Raw genomic sequence first — 26,743 nt, 5'->3', positions numbered from 1 at the left:
TTCTTTGTTCTTAGTCAATGTAGCTATGCTTTAAGAGCTATATGATTATATTTCAAGGGACTATAGTGATGCCTTTAAAGATGAACCACAGTTGTATTAATCTATAAATGTATCCACAGTCCATCCACCTACAGGACATGTAACCTGTACTTTTAAGTAATCCTCTAAGCTCCTGTGACTAAAGCATGTTGAGAATATCCATTTTCACTTGGGGAACCATAACAATAACTGAAAGCCCCAGAGGAATGTGTCTTTCCCAGCTTTTGGAAATAGGAGTAGAAGGGGCTGTCTTTGAAATTTCCAGCCTAGCTATCTTCCTGTCTTTTATTTGAACATTCAAGAAAAGTGAAGTAAACACTTATATATAAGAAATAAAACCTTATGAAAAATATTGGGTACTCTGAACTTCCATGATGAATAGCGCAATTGAGGGATGTAGCCTAATGTGGTGGCATGTGCCGTTAAACCTACTGCTTAGAAGGCAGAAGGAAGTGAATCTCTGAGTTGGAGGCCAGCCTGGTCTACATAGTGAAACCTTATTTCCAAAAAAAAAAAAAAAAGGAACTAACAACAAAAGCAGGCATCATGGTTTATCCCTGTGATCCCAGAACTTGGAAGACAGAGAGCAGATGGTCAGTAGTCATGGTCATGCTAGGCTCTATAATGACTTCGTGGCCAGCCCTGGTTACATAAAACCTTGACTTTCCAGATAATAGGCCACACAGATACTGAGGACTAATTGGTTTGCATAGGTATAAAGTAAAACTGGGTACAGACTTTGCTTTTCGTAGCTATGTCCAGGCAGTAGTGGAATTCATACCATTTTAATGGAAAAAATGAGACCATATCCACTTGGTTTTGCTTGTGAACCTTTTGATATTGCCACTCCCCAAATGTGGTAGGAAAGGACTTTGAAAGTTGGCCATCCTGTGAAATTAACTCTTTGATATTCAAAAGTGCCAACTTTGGTTTACAAATTTGAGAGGCCTTTATTAGATGTGTTACTTTCCAAAGCGGTAGGGAGTTTCTGAGGCGATTCTTGATTTTTCATGTAATTCTTTTATGTAATATTTATTTGTAAAGCCGTGTGGATTTTATGACTTGATGATGCCTTTTCATCATTCTGCTGTGTGGCTCTCCCTCTGTCTTCAGCATTGTTACACTGTCACACACCTGCTGATGCATTGCTGCCTGGTAGGTGACATCATGATTTGTGAGCAATCCGATATATAAATAAGGTGGTGAGAACTGCCTCAGCAATTCTGTTTCTATTTGAGATGAATTAAATAATCTCTTTGTGTTCTCTTCTCTTACATTTCCCTCTGCTCTGTATTTTCACAATTATGTTAGACACTGTAGGAAGCTTCTCTCTCTCTCTCTCTCTCTCTCTCTCTCTCTCTCTCTCTCTCCTCCCTCCTCTCTCTCTCTCTCCCTCTCTCTTATTTCTTTTCCTAAAAAGTCAGTATCCTAAAAACTTTCCTAAAAAAATTTAATACCCCCATACATCATAATATACTTCTAGTTCTTCAGTATATTTAGGTCATGCCCGAATGTGGAATTCAGCAATAAACTAGTGACTACTAATCTCCTAGGAGGTTCCTAGAAATATATTTGGAGTGGGGTCAGGAGAATCCCACTGTCTAGCCAGTCTGTGAGGTCCATACTTAGTGAGGGAGCCTATCTCCAAAACAAGGTAGAGAACAATAGAGGAATACAGCAAACATTAACATCTTTTCACACACACACACACACACACACACACACACAACACATGCACACACACACACACAGACACACAGACACACACAAGCACATGCACACACACACACACAAGCACATGCACACACACACACAGACACACAGACACACACAGCACATGCACACACACACACACACAGACACACACAAGCACATGATCTTTTAAAACTTTGGAAACACTTCTCATTCTTGGTAACCTTATAGTAACAATCATTCTTTCCATTTGTCCATTTCATAATGCATTCTGCTGCCATAGGTGTTAGCACTTTGAAATCTTGCCATAGAATTATGCTAAGTTCACAAAATAAAGTTCCTAGATCAATTGTTTAAACATAATGTGAGAATTTGTTAGAAATGTAAAGTTTTTACATTAATGGTGAACTACTGAATGAGAAGCCAGAAATTAAGACAGCAAGACATCATTTAGCAAGCTCTTCTGGTGATTCTGATGTAACTGAAATTTCAGCACCCAATAATTCAGTGACACATGATGCATTCATTTTATAGGTTGGTAACTGTGCTAAAGTAACATGACAGTCAAGGCCATGGAGCATTTCCTTTTTAATGCTGAAAAATAGGGGAAAGGGGAGAGTTTACAGCATTTCTATCCTAAATGACTAATTCTAGCCTAAATTGCTAATGCTTGAAATTGTTTTTAATTATGTTTTTGTATCAAGTCATAATTTCATTATTCATTTGCAAAAGACCCTTATTCTCCTTGCTCTGTGTTTTCATACTTTTTAATCTACTGGCACTGACATGATCAATCAGAATCAAGAAGATTTCTGCAACAAAATGAAAAGGAACTCGATACTGGGCATGTTTCTGAGAACACAGGCATCTTTGTATTATTTAATATGAATCCCACTGATACATATAGTCATGTTTTTAAAAGCAAAACATGCTAAATGAAGTCAGTCATCTGATTTATATATTATATGTATGTATATTGGTTGATTTAGTTTGAAACAACGCATTGCAGAGGAATTTCCTAAGTAACATTTCCTTTTGAATATTAAAATAGAATTTCTTCATAATGTAAAAGACATAAAGAATGAATTATACAAATGTTCAGAAGTACATCTACTGAAGAAAAAGTTTACCTTATACTGGTTAATCTATGGTAATCTATGTATGTGTACTTTCATGTTTTTTGTTCACTCTTAATTGGACACTTTCATATATATTTTTAACAAGCAAGTGTTTCTTTTCATTGACAAGGAATAGGGTCATTGAGGCCACTTTCTTTCTGAATCACAGTTGATTGCATTAAGAAAGTTATGTAGTCTCTCAGAGAAGCAACTTAACTAAGAGGACATTCTTCCTTGATACGATTTTATAAAAGGAAAAGAAAAGAAAATATCATTAAATTATCAGGAATCATAAGTACTGCATCATCCGGAAGGCTTTATTATCCTTTTCAAATGTAAAAGGAAAGCTGTAGAAAATGGACAATCAGGACAAATTCTTATGCTACAAATTGTTTTGCCATAATTGCCTCCATAATTTGTTTTTAAAAAAATTTAAGTATCTCAAGATGGCTTCAGTAAAGTACTATGTTCGGGGCTGTCAGGAGCAAGGGCCTCTATGTGATTACACAAATGACCATTGTCACTGATAAGCACTTTGCAGGCACACAAAGCATAAGTAATAGAATAACCTAAAGAAGCAAATCTGCACACTTTGCTCATAAAACAAAATGAATACTTTGACTCGAATAAAAGTGAGAATCTTTTCACAAAACCCTACTTCTTAAAAGGCTCTTCCTGTAAGTGACCCTTTTATTATTTTAAAAATCTCTATCTTTTTCTATCAATTGTAGCATGATCACTGTAGCAAATAAAAAAGAAAGAGCTGTTCCCATGAGAACTTCTGTCAAAAAATAATCTTCTTCAGCCCTCTTTGGATATATTAAGAAATAGTTTTCATCTCTCTTAAAGTAGGCTTGAACATTTTCCTCTGATGAATACATACTCACAACAAATGGCTTCAAATTTCTCATGTATTTCACCAATGAGAGTCCCCTTTCCTTTTTAATCCCTAGTGGCTTAAGGCATTATATTAACAGAAAGTTTACACACATTTTATAAATAATTTCTTCATCTCTTTCTCTTTCTAATAAAACAATAAGCAGACTGGGCAAGATTTAATGGAAGGTAGTATATTTAGGCTTTTGTTCCTGGAGGATTCAAAGTAGGGAAGCACTTGGTGATTGGCCTGGCCACTGAAAGAGTACTGAGCTAAGTGAGTGTGTGTTTGTCTGTACTTATCTTTATGGTTTTCTTACAAATCCAAGAAGAATCAATGAACCAGTTCTATTCTGGTGACCTTATTTAAACTTATTTTTAGGTAGAAAGTTTTTTTCCTTTATTGCATATTGTCTTTATTTATATTTCAAATGATATCCCCTCTCCTGGTTTCCCTTCCGGAATACCCCTATCCCATCTCCCCTCCCCCAGCTTCTATGAGGGTGTTCCCCCATCCACCCACCCACTCCCTCCCTCTTCCCTGCCCTAGCATTCCCCTACACTAGAACATTGAGCCTTCATAGAACCAAGAGCCGCTCCTCCCCTTGATTCCAGACAAGGCCATCCTCTGCTACATATACAGCTGGAGCCATGGGTCCCTCCATGTGTACTCTTTGGGTAATGATTTAGTCCCTGGGAGGTCTAGGGTGTCTGGTTGGTTGATATTGTTCTTACTATGGGGTTGCATGCCCTCTCAGCTACCTCAGTCCATTCTCTAGCTCCTCCATTGGGGATCCAATTCTCAATCCAATGGTTTAACACCTCCCTAAAGCTTTGCTTCTAAACACCACAGTTGGTTTGTAGCCTCAGTACCTCACAACTTCCATACATGAATTCTTAAGGACACAATCAAATCATATTCAAATCATAGTGTCAATGACATTGGCTTCTAGAATTTTTAATCTCTTGATCTGTGCTTGATATGGAGCTCACACTGAATATCAATTCTTTGGATTTATTTTATGTGGTTTGGTTTTTGTAAAACATCAGGAAGTGCTCCAGATAATCTAGTCATATAATTCTGTAAGATAGAAGAAATGATTCTAAATGTCCCAAGAGGACAACAGCGTAATAGCACAGGTAGTCCTTACACAACAAGGAATATTTGGAGAAACATAAACTATACTTAATATACTTCATTTTCTTACAAGTGTGAAAATCTTGAATGTAGTCATTATTCTCTTCTTTTTATTGTAATCATTTAATGCATTTTACTCTTTTCCTTCAGCCAATATGTTTTATTTTTAAACCCAACTGTAAACTATACTCTTGGTGAGAAAACAGAAAGCAGACATTTTTATTCTCTCATACAATATATACCATCAGCAGTTTCCATTCCCTCCACTCATCCAGTTTTGCACACATCCCATCTTGCCCCAGAGTCACCCCCTCCTCTTTTCCATTCAGAAAAGAGTAGCTCTCCCAGGGTTATCAACTTAACATATCTTGACAAGATAAAGCAAGGCTAGGCACAAACCCTCATATCAAAGCCTAAACAAGTAACCCTGCTGGACTAAAAGGGTCCCAAGAGCAGGTGAAAAAGTCAGAGTTACCCCCATCTTCAATGTTAGGAGTCCTACTAAAACACCAAGCTAACAAACATACCATATCTGCACAGGACCCAGCACAGACAGAAGTAGACCCATGCAGGCTCCATGATTCCTGCTTCAGTCTCTGTGAACCCCTATGAGCCCTGCTTAGTTGAATCTGTGGGCCATGTTCTCCTAGAGTCCTCTACTGCTTGGGTTCCTACATTTTTTCTCCCCCTCTTACATGGTGTTTCCAGAGTTCAAAGAGGAAGGACCCAATGGATATCTCCACTTTGGGCTTTCTCACAACCTAATACTTGGCAGTGGGTCTCTGCATTTACTCCCATCAGCTAAAGCAGACTTTCGTAACTAGTATATTTCACTATGTCAAACTTGGAAGTTTTTTCATCATGTTTGCCAACCCTCTCTGATACATAGACAGAGCTTGACTAATCATTATTGTCTACAATTTCCCTTTTATAAAAAACTATTGAATTATTCAGTATTTCTTAAAAGTTCAATGATTTTTATATTTCAGATGCACTTTTGTTTTCGATATATTCTCAGCAGGCACAGAGTCTCTCTCACTGGTCCACTGGTTCTAATATTTATTAGAATAATTTTATTTACCATATGTTTGTGTCATTGGAAATGTTAGGAGAAAAATTGAATTCTGAATGTGAAAGGTCTTTTCTTCTTCTATCAAAAGGAAAAAATGCATTCTCTGACATTAATAAAAGTCATGCTGGCGTTCTTTTACAAGAGACTCGCCAAAATGACAAAGAGCATGAAAAATGTAATTAGGTGTTTGGTTGAACTGAGTTGGTTGGTTTGTTCTCCTATCTGATAAATTCAAGTGCATAAAAATAAAATTACAATTAATAAGAAAGTGGAAACGTGGGAGAAATATTGATATGCTTGGTAATATTAAAGTAGTTGTCATTATTTTATATGCTTATGGTAGAAAAAATAGATTTGACTTTTTTGCGAATGTTGCTGAATTTTCCTCTGAAAAACACTATAATAATTGGATTTATTTATTCAGTTCTCACTGAAGTACTAGCTGAATTAAGTTTCAAAAAATAATCAAGTATTCTCTATCTCTAAATATATTAACTAATCTATAAAGGTTTGACATTCATTAATGCTTGCTGAGGGAAAAAATGAGTTCTGGAGATTGTGTTTTTCTCAGCACTGCATTAGCTTATTTCCACAAACCCTGCTTAAGCTTTGATTTCTAAATCTCTCCCCAGTGAAATCATACCTCAAAGATGTTTCATTAAAATGACAAGATAAGCTGTCTTGTATCCCTATGCTGGCTTGAGGAAAGAGGGGCCGAATCTGGGAGATCTTGCAAAATTGTTCCTAAATTTTAGGGAAAGAAACAAAGAAGTATTACCTCAACAAAAAATGGGCAGCATCTCCATCATCAAAATAATAATCCAAAGAGAAAGCTGCTGATGTTCCAAGCTTTGAATTTCTCTGTGATCTTATTATCATTGTGGTTTCATTATTAACTTGTCAAGAATATGGAGTTTATGTTGTGGACTGTAAGAACTGTTAGAAGTCTAGTTTTTCTAGTGATCTGTTTTAGAATTGCTTTCTATGCTGTGCTGTATCCCGTGTGCATTTGCCCACCTCTCTGTTGTTTGGATATATTTTCTAAGAGGGTTAATAGTAGTTTAAATTGCTTAACTGTGCTTCTAAATCTTATTTCAAGCCATATGAAATTGCTGCAGTTTGACCACTTTTGACCTATAAAAATGCCAACTTCATATAGTTCAAGCTAATAAAAATCCTAATTCTCCAGTAGAGAAGGAACATCCTACCATCCCATAATCATTTTTAGTTATGGATGAAGCTAAAAATCTACCCTACCCTGGTTGATCATTGCTAGGCTATTTGACATTTAAAGAATTTTCTGCTGCAAGATTTTTGGCATTTAAAAGAACTTTTAAAGTTAGGCAACTTTCCTCCTTGTTGCTACCCTGGAAACAGACCTTTGAAAAAGATACCTAACAGTCTCCCATGGCTATATTTTTCTTGTTTTAGTATTTCTTCATAGACACATTTGATATGTCAGTTAATATAACATTGTTTTTTCTTTGTTCTAAATGAATATGCTATGATCATTCTAATTAAATCAAGCAATGTTTGAATAACTTGAGTGCCAGTATCCAAATTATACTTTATGAGTGACTGAATGATTAATCCATCCACTGCATCTTAATTATTCCAGAACTGATTCTGATGTAGGAGTTACCTCTTTTTCATTGTGTTCTCAATTCAAGGTAAACTTTAAAATATCACCAAATTTCAGAAACTAAGAGATCCCCTAAGCACATTCTCATTTCTTTGTTGAATGCACTGTTAATATGAATGCTTACTTGCTAAAACAAACACAGTGATACTTTTAAAGACCTGTGGGTTGAGTAATTCCTTTAAAAAAACCATAATCTATTCTTTTTCTTCTTTTCCCTAACATAGAATGGCATAGTCCTGTAAAAGACCCCAGAATACCATATGTCATAAGAGCAAACATAGTGTATTTCTTTGGAATGGATGGGGATAAATTTCCCCTATACTAAAAATCCCTAGCTGCTATGGACTCTCTGAGTGAAAAATGGTCCTTATCATTTCTTTGTGGACTGCATTTTCCCTCTGTTTATATAGGCTATAAATAGGACACAAAGCATCCTGAATGAGATCAGATAGTATGCAAAGATTTTAGAGATGAATTTAAAAGGAACACAATATGACCTTGACCTAAATCTTTTGCCAAGGGAGCTTTTTTATCTCATCTTACACCCTATGACATGTGTCACTTTTTCTTTGAATATAAAAATAATTATAAATAGTAAAAAACATTACTGTTCAGTGGACAAGCCAGATACATACTTGAATATCTTTAATGAAATCACTAGTATACTCCTTTATGATAGATTTGTCTGCGGCAATTTATCAGCATATGGACCTTACTAAAACAACTGCCTTCTAGACCCTTGACTCCTACAAGTATTTCATCCATGCCTAAAGCATAATGTGAAAGTTGGCTAGTATTAATTATTAATATGAACTATTTTTCTCCCTTCACATACTATGTATCAAATAAGCAGATATTTTTCAACGAAAATTTTATTTCTTCTCAGCTTAACCAGCAAAGCTCTTTATTAAGTGCAAATTCTCTTCCAACCTGACCTGCATCAAGGGAACAAGCATACATTACCTGAGGAGGATCACTTACAATTCCTTCTGTGTTTGAGCTGGAATCATGCACTGAATAAGTGCCAGTGTTCTACACTGATGGAAGAGTTCATGAGCAATTGCATATGAAGAATAGGCTGAAGGACGATGACTAGAACAGTGCTTCCCTAATCACATTCTATCTGCAGATCAGATGTTAGAAGAGCAGAGAGACAAAATCAGTTTGAGATCATAAATCTTTTCTAGTGAGTCCCAAACATACACAAAAGACACTGCTCATTTGTATTAGGCATTACGTCATATGTCTATAATGCATGCACTTAGGAAGAGAATCAGGAGGAGTTTAAGGCCAGTTTGGGCTATATAGAGTCTAAAGCCTGCCTAAATAAATAAAATTTCCCCTCAAAACTCTCTCTGACTACAGGCCTAACTATTTTAATACAGTATAAAATACCTATGGGAGTGGTACTACAGAATCGGGCTAACATAGCATAGTTGTTTCCTCACATAGATATGAAAGAAGCCGTAGGAGTTCTTGAATTGAAATGAAAGCAATTACAAAGGTCAAATATACACCTCAACCCAAAGCATGTGTGACTTTAAGTTTTAAAGAATGATAAGTTTTAAATGCCAATATTTTCTCTGGCTTTGCTAGGTTTTAATGGGGTACTTAGTGGAGTATTTAGTGAGGTGTTAATATTACCTATGAATTCGTTTTAAAACATGCACAAACATCATAATTCAACATGCTTATATCTCTAAGGTATTTGGTGCCTAATTTTATAATTCTGTGCCATTCTCATTAACCAATGATCTCACATAATTCAATGGTACCCATAGTTGTTTGCTCACTAAACTCCAACTATAGGTTTTCTCTAAGAAATCGTCCTATGTTTTATTGTCCTGTGTTCATGGACATTCTGAAGTGTTTAATTTTAGAAATCTTGAAGTTGGAAAAGCTTTGCACCAAGCAAAAAATTTAAAATACTAAATGACTTAGTATTGCCTTAATTTCTTGAAAGACAGAAAGGAAGGGTGGATTGGAGTTATTTCTCCTGCTTTTATGCCAAGACTTGCAGAGAAATCCTTCCTTTTTCTACCTTGCTCCATTGATGTAAATTACAATGTTAAATAGTGCTCATGTATACTACAGGGGTCTATCTTCAGCTCCTTTCTGAGGCAAGATGCCTAGTCAGCCCTTTATACTTTGTTATACAGGCTTTGTGTTCCTCTGCAAGTTTCAAATAGGATGGATTGTTTTGTTATCTGAATACACCTATCTATAAGATAATATAGTATGCCTGCAAGTGACAGCTTTAACTAAACAGTTTTTTTTTTGCCCAAACATCTTCACCCCTCTTTCAGTAAGTTTGTCTTTTCTTTGAATGACATAGGTAGCTATTGAACTCAAAGACTCAATGATAAAGGGTTAGTTGACAAGTCACAGAAGATCAAATAAAAGTAAATGTTAGCAGTAGGTACACATGTGTAGAGTACATGGGTATATAAGAATGGACAAAAAAGATACTGAAGAAAAGGGCTGAAGATGTAGTTCGTGAGAAATATGAAAGGCTTGTTTTAATTTGCATTTCCCTAATGACTAAGGGTGTTGAACATCGTTTTTAGGTACTTCTCAGCCATTCGGTATTTCTCAGCTGAGAATTCTTTGTTTAGTTCTGTACCCTAGTTTTTTTTTTTATTTTTTTTCCGTGTTCCCCTCCCCATCCTCCCCCCATTACTGCCCTCCCCACAACAATCACGTTCACTAGGTGTTCAGTCTTGGCAGGACCAAGGGCTTCCCCTTCCACTGTCTGTACCCCATTTTTAATAGGGTTATTTGATTGTCTGAAGTCTAACTTCTTGAGTTCTTCGTATATATTGGATATTAGCCTTCTACTGGATGTAGGATTGGTAAAGATCTTTTTCCAAGCTGTTGGTTGCCATTTTGTCCTAGTGACAGTGTCCTTTACCTTATAGAAGCTTTGTAATATTATGAGCTACAATGTGTTGATTCTTCATCTCAGAGCGTAAGCCATTGGTGTTTTGTTTAGGAAATTTTCCCCAGTGCCCATGTATTAGAGGCTCTTCCCCACATTTTCTTCTATTAGTTTGAGTGTATCTGGTTTGATGTGAAGGTCCTTGATCCACTTGGACTTCATCTTTGTATAAGGCTATAAGAGTGGATTTATTTGCATTCTTCTGTATGCTGACCTCCAGTTAAACCAGCACCAGCACCAGCACCAGTTGTTGAAAATGCTCTTTTTTTCCACTGCATGATTTTAGCTCCTTTGTCAAAATTAAGTGACCATAGGTGTGTGGGTTCATTTCTGTGTCTTCAATTCTGTTCCATTGATCTACCTACCTGTCTCTGTACAAATACCATACAGTTTCATCGCTATTGCTCTATAATACTGCTTGAGGTAAGGGATGATGATTCCCCCAGAACCACTCCTGGACATATACCCAAAAGATGCTCCAACATATAACAAGGACACATGCTAAGTGAGATAACCTGATCAGAGAAAAAACACACATGGTATGTATTTACTGATAAGTGGATATTAGCTCAAAAGCTCGGATTACCCAAGATACAATTCACAGACTACAGGAAGCTCAAGAAGGATGGCCAAAGTGCCGATGCTTCAGTTCTTCTTAGACGGGGAAATAAAAATATTCATAGGAGGAGTTATGGAGACAAAGTTTGGAGCAGAGACTGAAGGAATGGCCATTCAGAGCCTGCCCCACCTAGGAATCCAGCCCATATGCATACAGCCACCAAACCCAGACAGTATTGCTGATGCCAAGAAGTGCATGCTGACAGGAGCCTGATATAGCTGTCTCCTGAGAGCTGTCTCCTGCCAGAGCATAACAAATCCAGAGGTGAATGCTATCAGCTAACCATTGAACTGAGAATGGTTTCCCAATTGGAGGAGATAGAAACAGTATTGAAGGAGCTGAAGGGGCTTGCACCCCAATAAGAACAATAATACCAACCAACCAGAGCTGTCAGGGACTAAACCACCATCCAAGGAGTACACATAGATAGACCCATGCCTCCAGCTGCATATGTAGCAGAGGATGGCATTGTTGGGCAACAATGGGAGGAGAAGCCCTTGGTTCTGCTAAGGCTGAAACCCCCCCCCAGTGTAGGGAAATGTCAGGGTGGGAAGACGGAAAGAGGTGAGTGGTTGGGTGGGGGGAACACCCTCATAGAAGAAGGGGGAGGTGGATGGGATAGGGTATTTATGGACAGGAAACCGGAAAAGGGAATAACATTTGAAATATAAATTTAAAAATAACCAATAAAAATAAAATGGAAAGACACACTTTAAAAATTAAAAATAAAAAATAAAAAGTCATATGAAAGGTGCCAACACTGCAAAAGGAAACAAATAGTATTTGTTCAGCTTAATATGGTGGTACCTGCCTGTGATTCTAGCCCTCAGGAAGTTGAGGCAGAAGAATCCTGAATTCCAGGCCAGATTGGGATGCCTATAAATACAGTAGGATTGACAACAAAACATTGAGATGATAGCAGTACTGAGTTGATAGGACTGTTGTCATGTGAGGATAGAGTGTTCACTGTGCACCTTGAGTTGCTTTGAACGCTTTCCTGCTCATCCTTACTCCTGCACAGATCCTTATAATGACTGAACCATTTGTCAAAACCTTTTAACGTCTGTCAAAAACTGTTAAAGCACTAGTTATTTAAATGGTAGACAGTCCCGGTTTTTATCTTCTTTCTGCACTTCTAACTCACTAAAGGATCTCAATTCTTCAGAAGGAAAAAGGGGGCTGTGAGAGTAGCAGCATAGATTGTCAATTTTGGTTCCTTCAAAAACATATATCATTAAAAAAACAAATAAACGGTAGTGAATACTCTTTGGAGTACATATAAGATTAACATTGAAACTATAACCAGAGACCTTTAGAAAAGGAAATTTGGTGTCTCATGCCTAGAAATGCAATGGTAACAAAAACCAACCAAACAACCAACAGACAAACAATTTTGTGTTTATACCTCTTCTTAGGTCCAAATTCTTAAATCACCTGGCAATTTGTTTTGTTTGCCTTTTACCCAAACTGATTTTGCCTTTTAAAAGAGAAACATTATTATTGTCTTGCTTAAAATGCCTGCATTGGGGTTGAGAGATGGCTCAACAGTTAGCTTTTACAGAAGACCTTAGTTAAGTTCCTAGCAGCAATGTCAATTTTCCCACTACCAAGGCTCTAGATACCTCTAAGCATCCTCATTAATTTTGGAAACCTACACCTATATGCACAAAACCTGCATACACACACACACACACACACACACACACACACACACACACACTCATTTAAAAAATACAAAATGTTTTATATGTTACTGAATATGAAGTAGGCATTTGTAAAGGATCCATTAGTGTACACTGTCCAATTAAAATGCACACAAAAACACAGGGGCTGGGATGATGACTCAGAGGGTTAAAGTGCTTGAATGGCTCTTAAAAGTAAAGAAAATATGATATGCTACACAACAATAGAGCAAAGGCTTATTTCCAATCCTTTGACCCTCAGTTCCAGGAGGCCACATTTGCCAATGGAAAGCCCTAGGAGCCACTAGTGTTGAGAGACAGCCAACCAGAGTGCTCAGTCTACGTGTGTGTCAGCACTCAGGCTGCTTCCTGGAAGTAACTTGGAATGTCGTCCTGGTGTCTTTTCCTCATGTAGCAGCTCTGCCTGCCCCACACAGCCCTGCTCTGCTCAAGCCCAATCCTGAACTGGCTAGTAGCTCCCTGAATCCTAGCACCTCACTGCTCCCTCCTCCTTCCTTAGATTTCTTAGCTGAAAGAAATAAACTACTTTATGATGGAGAACTTTTCCAGGGAAAATAAAATGTCATGAATGCATAAATTAAAAAAATTCAGTTTTCAATCCCTAATCAATTTTTAATCCTACCTCCATAAGCAAGGTGTGATCCTAGAACCAACTTAAAGATCCAGGGTCAGATAGCTACAGTATACGTTAGAGCAGCAGAAATAACATAGACCCTGCCTAAACAAGGTAGAAAGATGTCCTGTGACCTCTACAAGTGTGCTGTGGCATTTGCATGACAACCCTCCTCCCACTGCCATACACACTTATTTTAATAATTAATTTGAAAGATAGAAAATTTCATATACACATGAACTTCCTGCACTTAAAAGATAAATATCACATAAGTTGCTATGCAAAACTATGGAGTGACAAGGAATATATGCTAATAGAAACAGTGAAGTTATTAATTGCCTTTCTGCAGTTGCACAGGAACTTGTTGGGCAAGGTGATTCATTATAGAATCTGAAAAGCAGGAGAAGAACAGTACAATTTGAAAGTTAGATTGACAGCTGATGAATTGTCCACTCACCGCTTGCATGCCAACCATCAGCAATTAAGAGTTGCAGTCCCTTCATTCACAGCATGTTTGTGTACCTGGCGGTGGACTACCTTTACTGCTCGATGGGAGACATTGTTACAATTGCCTGGGTATACTCTCATAATGGCAGGTTTTGCAAAGTCATTTCCACTCCACTCGTGCTAGACACCAAGGAACATGCAAAAAAGCTTTTTAGAGAACTATTAAATTGAAGCTATTACTTCTAGATATACTACCTTGTAGATGGTTGTCTTCAGATTACAAAATGATTCCTCTCTCAGCCTATTTGAAACTAGCAAAGGAACACAAAGCTTGCATAGCAAAGTGTAAAGGACTGCCTATGGACTCTGGCCTCAGTGAAGGAGCGGAAGCAAACACTTCTGATATATATGAGTACAATTTAATATTGCAGCTTACATTAGTGGATAAAGATGGAAAAAGGAAGAATCTGCTTGTATGTATATGTGTATGTACATCTATACATATACACATACACATACACATACATGCACGTGCACATATATATATATATATATATATATGTACATGCTTCATACCTGTCTCACATATCTATATATGCTTCATACCTGTCTCACCCTTGACTCTGCACTGAAATAAATGGGAAGCATCTCAATTGAAAGTAGCCTTATACTGAATGCTGATGTTCTCACTTACTTTCTACTATGGTGAAGCCTGTTTTATTTGACTGGCCCTTGCAAAGTTCCTTCAACACCTCAGAAGCAAATTTGAAGATCCATATAGTGTTTACATTGGCAGCATGTGCTTTAGAGAGGAATGGACAACACTTTCTATATAAAGAGCTAACTGGTAAGCATTTTAGTTTTCCCAAGCCACAAAGTCTGTATCACAACTAAATTCTGTTCATATAGCACAAAAGCTGCCATAAATGATGCTTTATGAATGAGAGTGTTTCTATAAGATGGTGGGGATTGAAAATTGAATTTCTAACATTGCTGTGTGTAGTATATGATATTCTTCTTTACTTTTAAAAGCCATTCAAAGCATGGAACTATCCTTAGCAAAGGGGTTGTAACAAACTGGAGACAAGTTGCTAGTAACCATCAGAGCTAGGGTTCATCGCTATTCAAGGTTTTTGTGTTGGTTCTATCTGGCCATTCCATATTCTATGAACCACAGAAAATTCATTTATCTATCTTTGTTTCAGTTTCTTTGGCTGGAAAACAAAATGGGATCTAATTTTAATTGGGTTTATATTGTGTGGCATATACTAGGCTCTCAGTAAATGCTAGATGTTATCAATATTCCTACCTCCAAAAGAGATCTTTGCCTTATCTTATCAGAAAGACTTGCTTTTCTTGCTTTTTTTTCCACTAGTGTTTCATGCCCTTAGTAAATGATTGATTCTGATAAAACACACAAGGTATTTCAAAGGTCTCTTTGAAATATTAATTATTTAAAATATTGGATGTGAGATATTTTACCAGCGGCATCAACAATGTTTTCCTGGTAAACATTAACATTCAGGTTTATTGGGTGTTTGTTTATTTATAGAACACATAATTTTCAACTACCAATATTCTAGCATATAGGTAGCTGAAGAGAAAATGAGTAAGCATAAACATTATTTTTTAACTACTGTTTCCTATTAAGATCTCTTTCCTCAGGCAAGCTGCCAGAAATGTGCCTCTGGCCAAAACGTTCCTATATAGAGAGTCTACCATTAGAAATCCATTCATGTGTGTTAACAAGCATCTCTTTAAGATGCAAATACAACAGGCACCCTTAATTCTCAAGTCAATTTCCCTGATAAACTCTTACATAGCACACAACTTGTAAGTAGTTGGGGCAAAATCAACTAAGTGTTCATCATTCATCAGTTTAAAGTAGAATATCCAATTACCTTATGACATCATCCAACCCCTCCAAAGTATATTCCATGATTCTAAGCACCGAAAACAGTTCCCTGAGGTTGAAATTATCTCAACTGAGTACTGTGTACTTTGATGTTTATGGGGCCTTCATTGCTGGAAACTCATGAATTACCTGTTCTGACAATGAGATAAGGTAACAAAATGAGTATAAGTCTACTTTGTGAAACATCGTTCCCCCATACTTGTAATTTTCATTACAGGAGTTTAATTCTGTAAGCAGCTGGAAAGTGGGCATGCAGTATTTTTCTATATTCTCTGACAAATGTTAGTCTCTGTATAGTATAATCGTCGACCTGCCCCACCTTAGCTCAGGGTTGCTACTGGCTTCTTCTAAGCGCCGATCACTGCAAGTTTTTCTCCCTTTGAACAGGAGCATCTGCTTTCATCACTTCTAGAGCGCGGTGTTTTCTATTTATACCTGCTTTTAATCTCTCTGGAATAATACCTTGATTCTTTTTACCACAGTTTCTGCCTGTAAATCACTTCATAAACCATTATCTTAGGGACCATCTGCTGGTTTTTCCAAATCACCGTTACCTTCTTTCTAATTAAACCACAAACAAGCAAAATCCTGCCGTCAGGTAGTGGCTTTCTAGGCGCTATGGACTGTATATATACTTGTCGTTCAGGATTCTTTTACATCTGTGAAATAAGTGCTTTGCATAATGGTTTGATTCTTGTTTCTGATTTACTGACGGCACTACTCTTAGACTTAGCCAGAAATATTAATGTGTGCAGCATGGTGTACTGTTTTCACCATATTGCAGGGGACTTTCTTGGTCTTCATTCCCTTCTGTTGTTCCAAGTTAAACTGTGAGAGCTATTATTTATCAGTCCAGGGCCTTCATTTTTTTTATGGATTCCTGAGAAAGGATTTTGTTTGCTTCTTCTTTGATAAGTGAGCCGTCTTCTAATTCCATGTCATGTGCAAATCCATACATCATGCACATGTTCTTAATCTGGACCATGATAGATTATGTGAGAAAGATTGAATCTAACACTGCTTTTTCTGGCGCTTCACTTGTCACTGCCTTTTTAAGCTGTCAGCTTCCGGTTACTACTGCTGATGACCTTACTCACAAAACCAATTTAAGTTTTCTACATAGGCTTTTTACCAAAAGTGTCCAAATGAACCAGCTAAGTTGGCCTAGGCTTATATGCAGAACAATATATGCCACTGTGGATTAAATTCTATTCATTTTTCATAATTGATTTCTCACCCATGCCAGTCTTTTTGTAGACTGCTATGAAGCTGGTCTTGAATGTCACCTTCAGCACATTACTTTCCTCCTGAAGATCTAACCATGGATTTTTTAGAGTTGCTTGAACCCCTTTGGATCTGGTCCCTTTGATAGTCTAAACCCATTTAGATCTGTTCTCTGATCATTTCTATTTCATTGTAACTGTGGGTCTTTCAAGTCTTTCTCTCCTCATGGCTTATCCTGGCCATACTTACATTCTCTCAAGTGACTATGCTGATTCAAAATGACCTCCACTCTTTTCTTCATTGAGAACTGTATGTTCTGGGAGTAGGGATAGAGTTCAATGGTAGAGTGCTTGCTCAATAAAGACAAAATCTGGTTTCAAACTCCAGAACGATAAAAATACATAATAAGAGAGATGGCTCAGCAGGCAAGAGCACTGAGTGCTCTTCCAGAGGACCTGAGTTTGATCACTAGCACCCATATGGTGGTTCACAGTTATCTGTGCTTTTCACTTCGGGGGATCAACCCCCCTCTTCTGGCCCTCCATGGTCACCAGGCACACACATGGTACACAGACATGCATACAAGCAAAACACCCATATTAAAATACCCATAATAAAAATAAATACTAAAACAAACTTGTAAAGTATATAGTAAAAGTCAAAATTAATATCAGATGATATAAAATCGGAAGTTTTCCCAAGTGGTAGAGATAACAAAAAGAAGGTGATTCTGTCCTTGGATTGTGGTGGTTACATGGGTATATATCAATCTGTCGAAACACCTCAAACTGTATACCTAAGTTCTGTAAGTATCATTATTTGTAAGTTTGTATACTTGCAGTGTATACAGAAAGAGAGAATGGCCACACATAAATATGCATTGAGTTACAGTCTCAAATTGTCTTTAAAACAGTTATAATTGTTGATAGCTTGGTTCTATTTCTCTTTCATTTACATGTAACTACAATGCCTAAATTACTACAGAAATGTAATGGTTTTGGAGGCTTGATTTAAGCCCTACTGATTCGTAACTTCTATCCCTGTTTTTCAAGTTCATAGAAAGCATAGTTGAATTTTTAAAATTAATATATACAAATACTATCTCATATAGAAGGGTCCTACCCTCAGTAAGAAACATTTGTTTCTTTGGGGTCACTTATCACTGGTTGATATTGACTTTCTTCAGTTTTTACAGCAAACATCAGTTATAAGATGGAAAATTTGAGGAAACAATAATGAAGTCCTTTTAAGATTTTAGGAAATTACATCCTTAATCTGAACCTCTCCCAAATTGGAAACTTTTGAAAAAAATTGGGTTTTGGATTAGGTGTGCTCAACTGATAAAATGTGCACAAATTTATAAAATGCAGCAGATGGTGAAAACAAAAAACCTGTTCCCAAGCATTGAAGATAAATTACACTGAATTTAGGTTTGGATTAGTAATTCTCAATCCTAGTGAACTAGAGTGCCATCTTCAATAATAGAAGTGCCCATTATATTCTTTAGTTGATTAATATTCAAATTAACAATGTTTGATACCAGAATGAAAGCAAAGAATCATAAACAGTAAAGCTACAACATTAATGGAAGACACATAACTCAGAGGTCAGACATTCCACTGTTACACATAGTTTAGTAAGCAATAAGAATTATATGTTCTCATTTTCTTATGATTTTCTTTGCTCTTCAACTTCCCTAGAGCAGTACAGAGGTGCTGCAAGGTGGATGGTACATAGACAATGGCTTGGTAGCACTCCAGAGGAACAGTATGTTTAGGAAACCCCTAATCTGTTATAATGAATTCAATGCAAAGCTACATAGTATTTGTCCTGGAGAAACATATGACTTGTTTTTAAAGCGGACAAACCTATCATTCACCATAGATAGAAGCTCCGTGTCATGTTAGACTATCGCTATGAAAATAGACTTTTAAATCTTGTGGAAATTGTGAGAAACCCATAGAGAATTCTCTCACATCAGTATGTGCTGGCCATCGGGGAATAGTTTTGCACAAAAGCATAGCAGAGAATATTAATTTACCTAGTGTTTATTTTAATCTGTAAGCATCTCCAAACACTTTTGGGGAAATAAGTCAATACCATGGAGGTTAACTTTATTGCTGAAAACTGTTTCATCATCTATTGAATGATAAATCCCATGGGAAACATGAGGCAGAAGGTGTCACCCACACCTTTAATTTCATCAGATGATAAACTGCTTACAGAGTCCTGAATCTACATAAAGCCTGCCTAGCTCTTCGGTGTTCTTGATGACTAATTGTGTGATGAGAGATTATGAAGTGTACTGTGGATTGTTACTTCTCAGCCATGCCCACATATAATAATGTCAGTGGCTAAAAATCATTACTAAATTACCTTGTGATATTCCTTTACTCAGCAAAATAAGTAGTGTAAGTTTTCTAAAAAGCAGCTTTTCTGTGTTCAATATTCTTCTTTTACAATAAAAAAGGAACACATTTTCCTATTGAGTTAACTTCATGCACAATAAAAAGTTACTCCCTACTAATTACATATAAATGTGAATTCATAGTTATACGAACTTGGAAATTTTAAGTGAACTGTCATTCTCACACAATTCAATCACAAACCAAATTTCACTGAAATTCATTCAAAATGAAAAGTAATATTTTTTTCCAGTGACCATAGTGGTTTTTTTCATTTTTTGTTTTGGAAGGAATAAAGATTGGCCCTATGATTATATTTTAAAACTTAGATCTATTAAGGTTAGACATTGTATGAAAACCACTCAGCTCCGTTTAAAGTTAGCACAGAGCAGATGAAAATGTAATGGACTGAGGAATTGTAATTCTTCTCTTTGATAAGTGTGAGATGTTTATAAAAATCTGTTCTTACTGTTTCTTTTGTGGTTTTGGAAGCACCATGTAGTATAAGTGTTGTCAACAGAAACAGTATCACTCCCAGGGCATGAGTGATGGGTAATAAGAGAAAATACTTTGACGGTTATAATGGTTTATGACAGAGATAAATATAACATAACAAACAGATAAGCAATAGTTTCATGATTTTAAATCTTCTTGTTGTTGATGATATTATTGGTTTTATTTTTAAGATATGGATTCTCTGTGTAGCCCTGGCTGTTCTGGAACTCACTTGTAGACCAGGTTAGCTTCACATTCAGAGATCCGCCTGCCTCTACCTCTGTAGTGCTGGGCCTAAAACTATGCACCACTGCTACCCGGCCATGAATAGTAAGAAAGGTAAACATCAGGGGAAATACGTAAATATGTCCAAGTGAAAAAAGGAATGATGATGAGAAATATGCTGTATCATAATAGTTTTTTAAAAGGCTAGGGATCGGGATGGATTTTTGCCATCTTTATGTTTGTATTCCACATTTTTACTCTAATCAAAGTATACTATCATTAAAGATTTTTAATGAAACAATATCAAGGACATTATGTTATAAAATTTCATATTTTCATTTAATTTATAGAAACCATAAATAGATGTTGTTTTGCACACTGTTATGTGCACTTGTTTGCACATGCTCATTTATGCAGTCTTTAGAATTAGCATTTTCACAAGACCACAGGAGATCCACTTGAATTGTTACCCTCTCTCTGTTCTTTAGCTGTGAAAATTTCTTCTCTATCTTCATAATTCTTTTTGTGACTTCTGCTTAAATATTGCAGTTCAGTGGCTGAGGAGAACACTTAGTGGATACAAGTGCTTGCTGTGAAAGTGCAAGCACAGGGACCCAAATTTGAATCCCCAGAATTCATCTCAAAGCCATTCATAATGAATTAAGTGCCTAGAATTCCTCTAGTGAGGTGGGAAGCAAAGGTAGGCAAGTCACCTGAAGCTATTACTGGCAAACCTGGTGTTAAGTAGGCCCAGTGGAGACACACACAACAATGAAAGAGAGTTCATCTCCAGCAAGGGAGAAAGTGCAGACTGACACTCTGAGGTTCTTATCTGTCTCCAGTATTGGCTATGTTCTTAGACATTTCTCTACCTCCCTTTTTGCTACAGTGCTATTTGGTGAGCCTCTCTTAAACTCAAGTTTGATCATGTAACATGGCTTCCTGTTGCTCTTAATTATACTGCCCAATATGGTGACCTCAAGCCACATGTGCTATTGAACACCTGAATTCCAGCTGACCAGAAATAAAGTGTACAAAAGGACATTATGCACTAAATTTTTAAGACTTGGTGTCATAAAATATGTCAAATATATCCTTATTTCTAAATATGGTTTCTTTTATCTGAATGATTTAGAGTCATACTTTGGTCCATTTACATATCATTTGATGTCTAATTTAAAACATCTAATACATAAAATTTAATCATTCTAGCCACATTCCAACTATACCCAGCTATTTAACTACTTTGTTAATCTTTTTGTGAGCTATTGGGTGATGATTCAAATGTCACTGATCTTTACATTTAAAAAGCCCCATCCCTCTTTCTCTATTTAATAGCTGGGAATACTCTCTATGCTACATTTTTACCAGATATTGGTTTGGAGAACCTCTGTGTTTCCTTTCCATTTTTATTCAATATCCTGTCTTAGCTTATTTTAAAAAGATAAATAATTATGACATCGAAGAAGTTTCAAATCAAATGAAAAGCATAGTGATTTTAGCTTGTTCTTATGCCATAAGAGAAATTTCCCCGTAATATGATAGTGTCTTTTGAATCAAAATAGGATTTGAATTTAACCTTAGACTGGAATAGGAGATAGTATCTTCTTCCTTAACCTCCATTCTTTTCTCTTTTTTTATAATTTTATTTTTCTTTGATATTTTATGTATTTACATTTCAAATGTTATCCCCTTTTCCTCTCTCTCATCTCTTCTCCCTCTGTTTCTATGAAGATGCTCCTGTTCCCACCCACCTACTCCAAACTCAATGCCCTGACATTACCTACATTGGGGAAAAAAGCCTTCACCGGACCAAGGGCTTTTGCTCCCCATCGATGCTGGACAATGCCATCCTCTACAACATATGTGGCTGGAGTCATGGGTCCCTCCATGTTTATTCATTGGTTGGTGGTTTAGTCCCTGGGAGCTCTGGTCCTCTATTCTTTTCTTATCTTTCCTACTTATAAATATCCCATATTCCAGTCCCATAGAGTTAGTTCATAGGAGCTACCTAGTTAGGGTTTTTTCATCAGCTAGGTAATGTGGCATGAGAAGACTCAGGTCACTGTGGATTATATACAGCACAGTAGCATTCCTGTCAACTGACCTTCTATTATAAATACTGTTAGAAATATCAGGAATGTGTTTGATGGCCAGAATTTTCAAAGGTAAGAGTATGGTGCAATGCCTTAAATGTAAATGTTGTTCCTGTTAGGAAATTCCATGAACATTCTTTGAGTACTCTCCACTCTTGTTTCTAATAGTTCTTTCCTATAAGAAAAATCTTCAGGCATGCACCAGCACTCTAAAAAAGCAAATGAGATTTTTTTTTTTTTTTTTTTAGCTGATGTCTCTCAATATAGAATATGGCCTTTCAGGTGTTATGGTCACCTTTTCTTTATAGAATGTCAGCAATTCAAATTGAGTAAAGGATATGGATTAGGTAAGGATTGAATGCAAATGTGTTTTGCAAATAGTGCTTTTTGAGATAATCGCAGATGATGGTTGAATGCTGACAGCATTAATACAATCAGTATTTAACCTTGTATAACTCTGCTTCATCAAATCGCGCCCTGCACATGGATTGCATTAAGCCAGGTCAGTGGTTTCTTGCTTAGGAATATCTTAGAAGAATCTTAACAGGAAGGCAGCAGTAGCTGATCAGCTACTGTTTATTTGCATACTGAGTGTGTCATCAATAATAGAAAAGACAAGGTCTTTAAGTTGAAAGAACAGTAGGATTGGCATAAATTTTGCTTAATGGTGCGTAATAAGCAAAGTAGTCTGTGATGCTAGAAACTGACAGGAGCCATTAAGTTAAAACAGATATATGTCTTTAATTTAAGCGTATTATGTAAATCTGACAGGAGTTTTTCCCTTTATTTTCCTGTAGTTTAACTTTAATTGCTGTAAGATTAATTCTGATTTCTCTCATCCTCCAGAGGGTGATGAGACTGGAGTGATGGATAATCTTCTGGAAGCCCTACAGTCAGGTGCAGCATTCAGAGACCGCAGAAAGCGAATTCCAAGGCATCCAGGTAAGACCCACTTTAGCTTACATAGTCTGGTGATGTGTGAATGTTCTACATCAAGTCCCTCTTCCATAAAAGAAAAGTTGATCTGAGGTCATGTGTGGAATCTACGTAAGCCACTATGTCTAATAAGTTTGCAAGCTTTAACCCTGTAAATATATCTTTTATTGTGTGCTCTGAAAAAAAAATCAGAAATAAGGACTCCCACTGTGTTTAATATTAAATATTTTAATTGTTATTTTATGAGCATGAGGCTTGGGTAGAAGGTGATTAAAAACCATAAATGTAATTAAATCATTAAAAATAATTGACTCAAGCATGTTATATTTAGCTCTTCACAGGTAAGAAAACTAAGTGTTTGTTTCTATAGTTGAGTTTTGGTTTTCACTATAGTGTATTGCTCAGTATTGTTAAATAGTGGGAGAATCACCATGATCCTCAAACTCAGAGAGTACTGCTGGAGCAATGGTCTGCTTGATTTGTTGTTGTTGTTGGTTTGGTTTGGTTTGGTTTCTAACAGATAAAGTTATGGTATGAAAACTGACCTCGGTGGGGAGCTACATAAATGAAGCAAGACAAGTAGAATTCGGTCTCTGTTGAGACCATGTGGGTCTGAGAAATTGTAACTGTTTTCAGGGTAATCCAAATCAGCTGTCTGATCACTCCCTCCAATACCACTTCCTTATATGTTCTTTTCATAACTTTCTTGACCTAGGAAAAAGCTAGGCATGTTGATTTTAATTTTCCCCTTCTTGGCTATAAAGCTATTTGGACAAGTAATGAAAAAAGAAAAATTAATACTAAGTATGCAAAAGTTACTTAATTTAAATTAGTATAATTTGACTTAACTAGCTTATACTTCCCAGAAGTGTTCTGTGCTTTGGACTTAAAGTTATTAATAGAATTGAAACTGGTAGCCATTGAAATTCATCAAAGGGAGAGAAAGAGTGGTACTTAGTGCTGAATTGTCCACAAAAGCTTTGGGCAATGATGAAATTCATAGCTGTAGCCCACGTAAGTTATATTCATCATTTTCCCATTGGTGTAAATTTCCTGTTTGTGTAATGGTTAATGTTCCACATTTGCCCTACATAGAAAGCTTATGGAGATGAGTTTGGTGAAGATTTGATTGAGGGGAGAATAGTACTTTAATTGGCAGATGAGACTACTTTATGTTTATAAAGTCATCAAAGATGTTCTCTAACAGTTTTGTAAAACTTAAGAAAAGAATGTTTCAAACCCTGTGTACATGTTCGTAATAAGTTTGTAAAAAGTATATGGCAGAGAGGCTATGTAGGAGGTAGTCATTCCACCATCTTCTCTCTGTCTGTGTAAAATGGTGACTACCTGATATGAGAGGCTTCTTCCATCCATTAGAAGAAACATTAGCAACACTAGTTGGTGAAAAGCAAAATGAAATAATGTTTTAATCAATATATGTTTCTGCAAGAAACTAATAAAGTTTATAAATTAAAGCAAGTTATTCTGTGCCATCGAAAAAGCTGTTATTATCTTCTAGACTATATATACTAAGCATACTCATTTGCTAAAGTCCCTACTTGATAAGTGTCATATCTCATTCTGATTCCAGAAAGCCTATATGAGACAGGGAGATCTTTCATTCAATAGATTTTCATGTGTTGGTACCTAAGACAGTATACTGCTATTGTCTGTGAAACACTAGGAGTATCTTCAGAAACAATATAATTATACCGATTCCATGTAATCAAAATTGCGATGTCTTTTGGTTTGTAGATTGCTTGTATAAGTAAATGAAGTTAAAACCACAACAAAAAACAACAAAACATAGTCCATTTATTTCTCTGATAGTCATTCCTAGTAGCAACAGCCAAAGCAGGCATCCTGAGTTAAAAAGAAACTAGAAGGACTTGGAGGTAGGGAAGGTGAGAAAGAATCATAAGCCAACAACAACAACAAAAATCCTTCGTGCTTCTTTCTAGAAGGAGAACTAGGGACTTCTGCAGGTCTCTGCCTGTCTTTCCTTTCTGAGCTAAATCACCTTTGCCTGCCAGTTCCACATTTTCTTAGTTATCTGGTTTGGATCCATTCCAACATCACCTTGATTTGATATTCTGAAACGTTCCCCAATTCTTCACTGGAATTCTTGGTCCTTTACCATAACTGTCATGTCAGTATGACAAGATAAAAGCAGAAAAGCAAATTAGGAAAAATACTGATTGCCCAAGGAGAGAAAAAGTTTGAAAAGACAGCCAGCCCAGCCCCCAAAATAATCATCTCAAAATACAGCCACATGACCAGGAGCAAGGAAAATGTACCATTCTGCCATTGTGCATGTTATCTCCACAATCACCACTTATAGACAAAATTACTATATGCAAACCTGGAGATGTACCACTGAGGTTCTAATTCCAAAACTGTTTCAATTCCATGTTTAAACACATCAGGCACTAGAAAATAAAAGTGTAGCTAAATTTTATGATTAGTTGCCTAAATTACCAGTTTTACCATGGAACCTCTTATTCCCCCCCCTCAGCATGCCCATGTGGGCAAACACACACACACACACACACACACACACACACACACACACACACACACACACGCACAGAGCATCACAGGCAAATAAAAAAGCATTCACAACTCTATTACCTTTGGTCCATTAAATTGAGTATACACCATTTCTATTTAGAGGATTGTCCTAGCTTGCTGTGATACAACACCATCATCAAAAGCAACTTGGAAAGGAGTTTTATTTTAATTTAAAAGGTACAAGGAGTCATCAGTGGAATCCAAAACAGGAACTCAAGGCAGGAACCTGGAGACCAGCCAAGGGTGGTACTTTCCACAGTCAGCTGAAACCTCATTTCAATTTGCAATCAAGAAAATGCCCCACAAGCATGACCACAGGCCAATCTGACTATGTAGTAATCCCCCAATTGTGACTCTACCAAATAACATGGGCCTATGCCCACTTGACAGCTGAAGCACTGTAAGATATTTGAGGGTAGACTCTCATATCACAAATGATGTTACTAAAAATATCATTAGTAATATGATATATGCTCCAACCAGTCAAAATGCACAGAGGCAACAGATAACTACTTAGTTTATAGTGATACACAGACTGAATAGTAACGCACGTCACAGGATTTGCTGATATCAAGCTCAGGGAAATGAGCCCTAAATATTCATTAATTTGTTGTACATGTGTTCTGTAAAAGGTAGTATGCTAGACATGATAGGCAATACAGAAATAATTAAGATAAGATTCCCTTAGTTATAAAACCCTTGTATCTTACTTCAAAGATAAAAAGCACAGAAAGACTACAGAATAATGCAAAAGATAGTAGGTATTAAATAAGAGGTATTAATAATATACTATGTGAGTTCAGAGGAAAAAGATAGCATGCCTTATTGGATATATCAGAAAAATAATCATAAAAGAAAAAGTATTGAAGAATGAGTAGGGTTTTAGCAGTGGGAGTTGGAGGTGAGGGTCATGGTTGCCGTAAAATGAAATGTCATAAAGAAAAACATGGAGACAAAAAAAAAACAGCAAGCCTTTTTC

General features: G+C 36.5%; 1 protein-coding gene across 1 annotated transcript in view; it reads left to right on the top strand.

Moving 5' to 3' along the window:
* Window positions 1-26,743, top strand: part of LOC116888027 (protein diaphanous homolog 2-like) — a 178,116-nt gene that overhangs the window by 14,692 nt on the left and 136,681 nt on the right. Inside the window, exon 3 of the mRNA XM_032889436.1 lies at window positions 23,104-23,199. Within this exon, the coding sequence (XP_032745327.1) occupies window positions 23,104-23,199 (96 nt within the window). The remainder of the gene's footprint in view (window positions 1-23,103; window positions 23,200-26,743) is intronic.

This window comes from Rattus rattus, chromosome X, assembly GCF_011064425.1.
Source record: "Rattus rattus isolate New Zealand chromosome X, Rrattus_CSIRO_v1, whole genome shotgun sequence".
NCBI lineage: Eukaryota > Metazoa > Chordata > Mammalia > Rodentia > Muridae > Rattus > Rattus rattus.
This window is presented reverse-complemented; position numbering and strand designations above follow the sequence as displayed.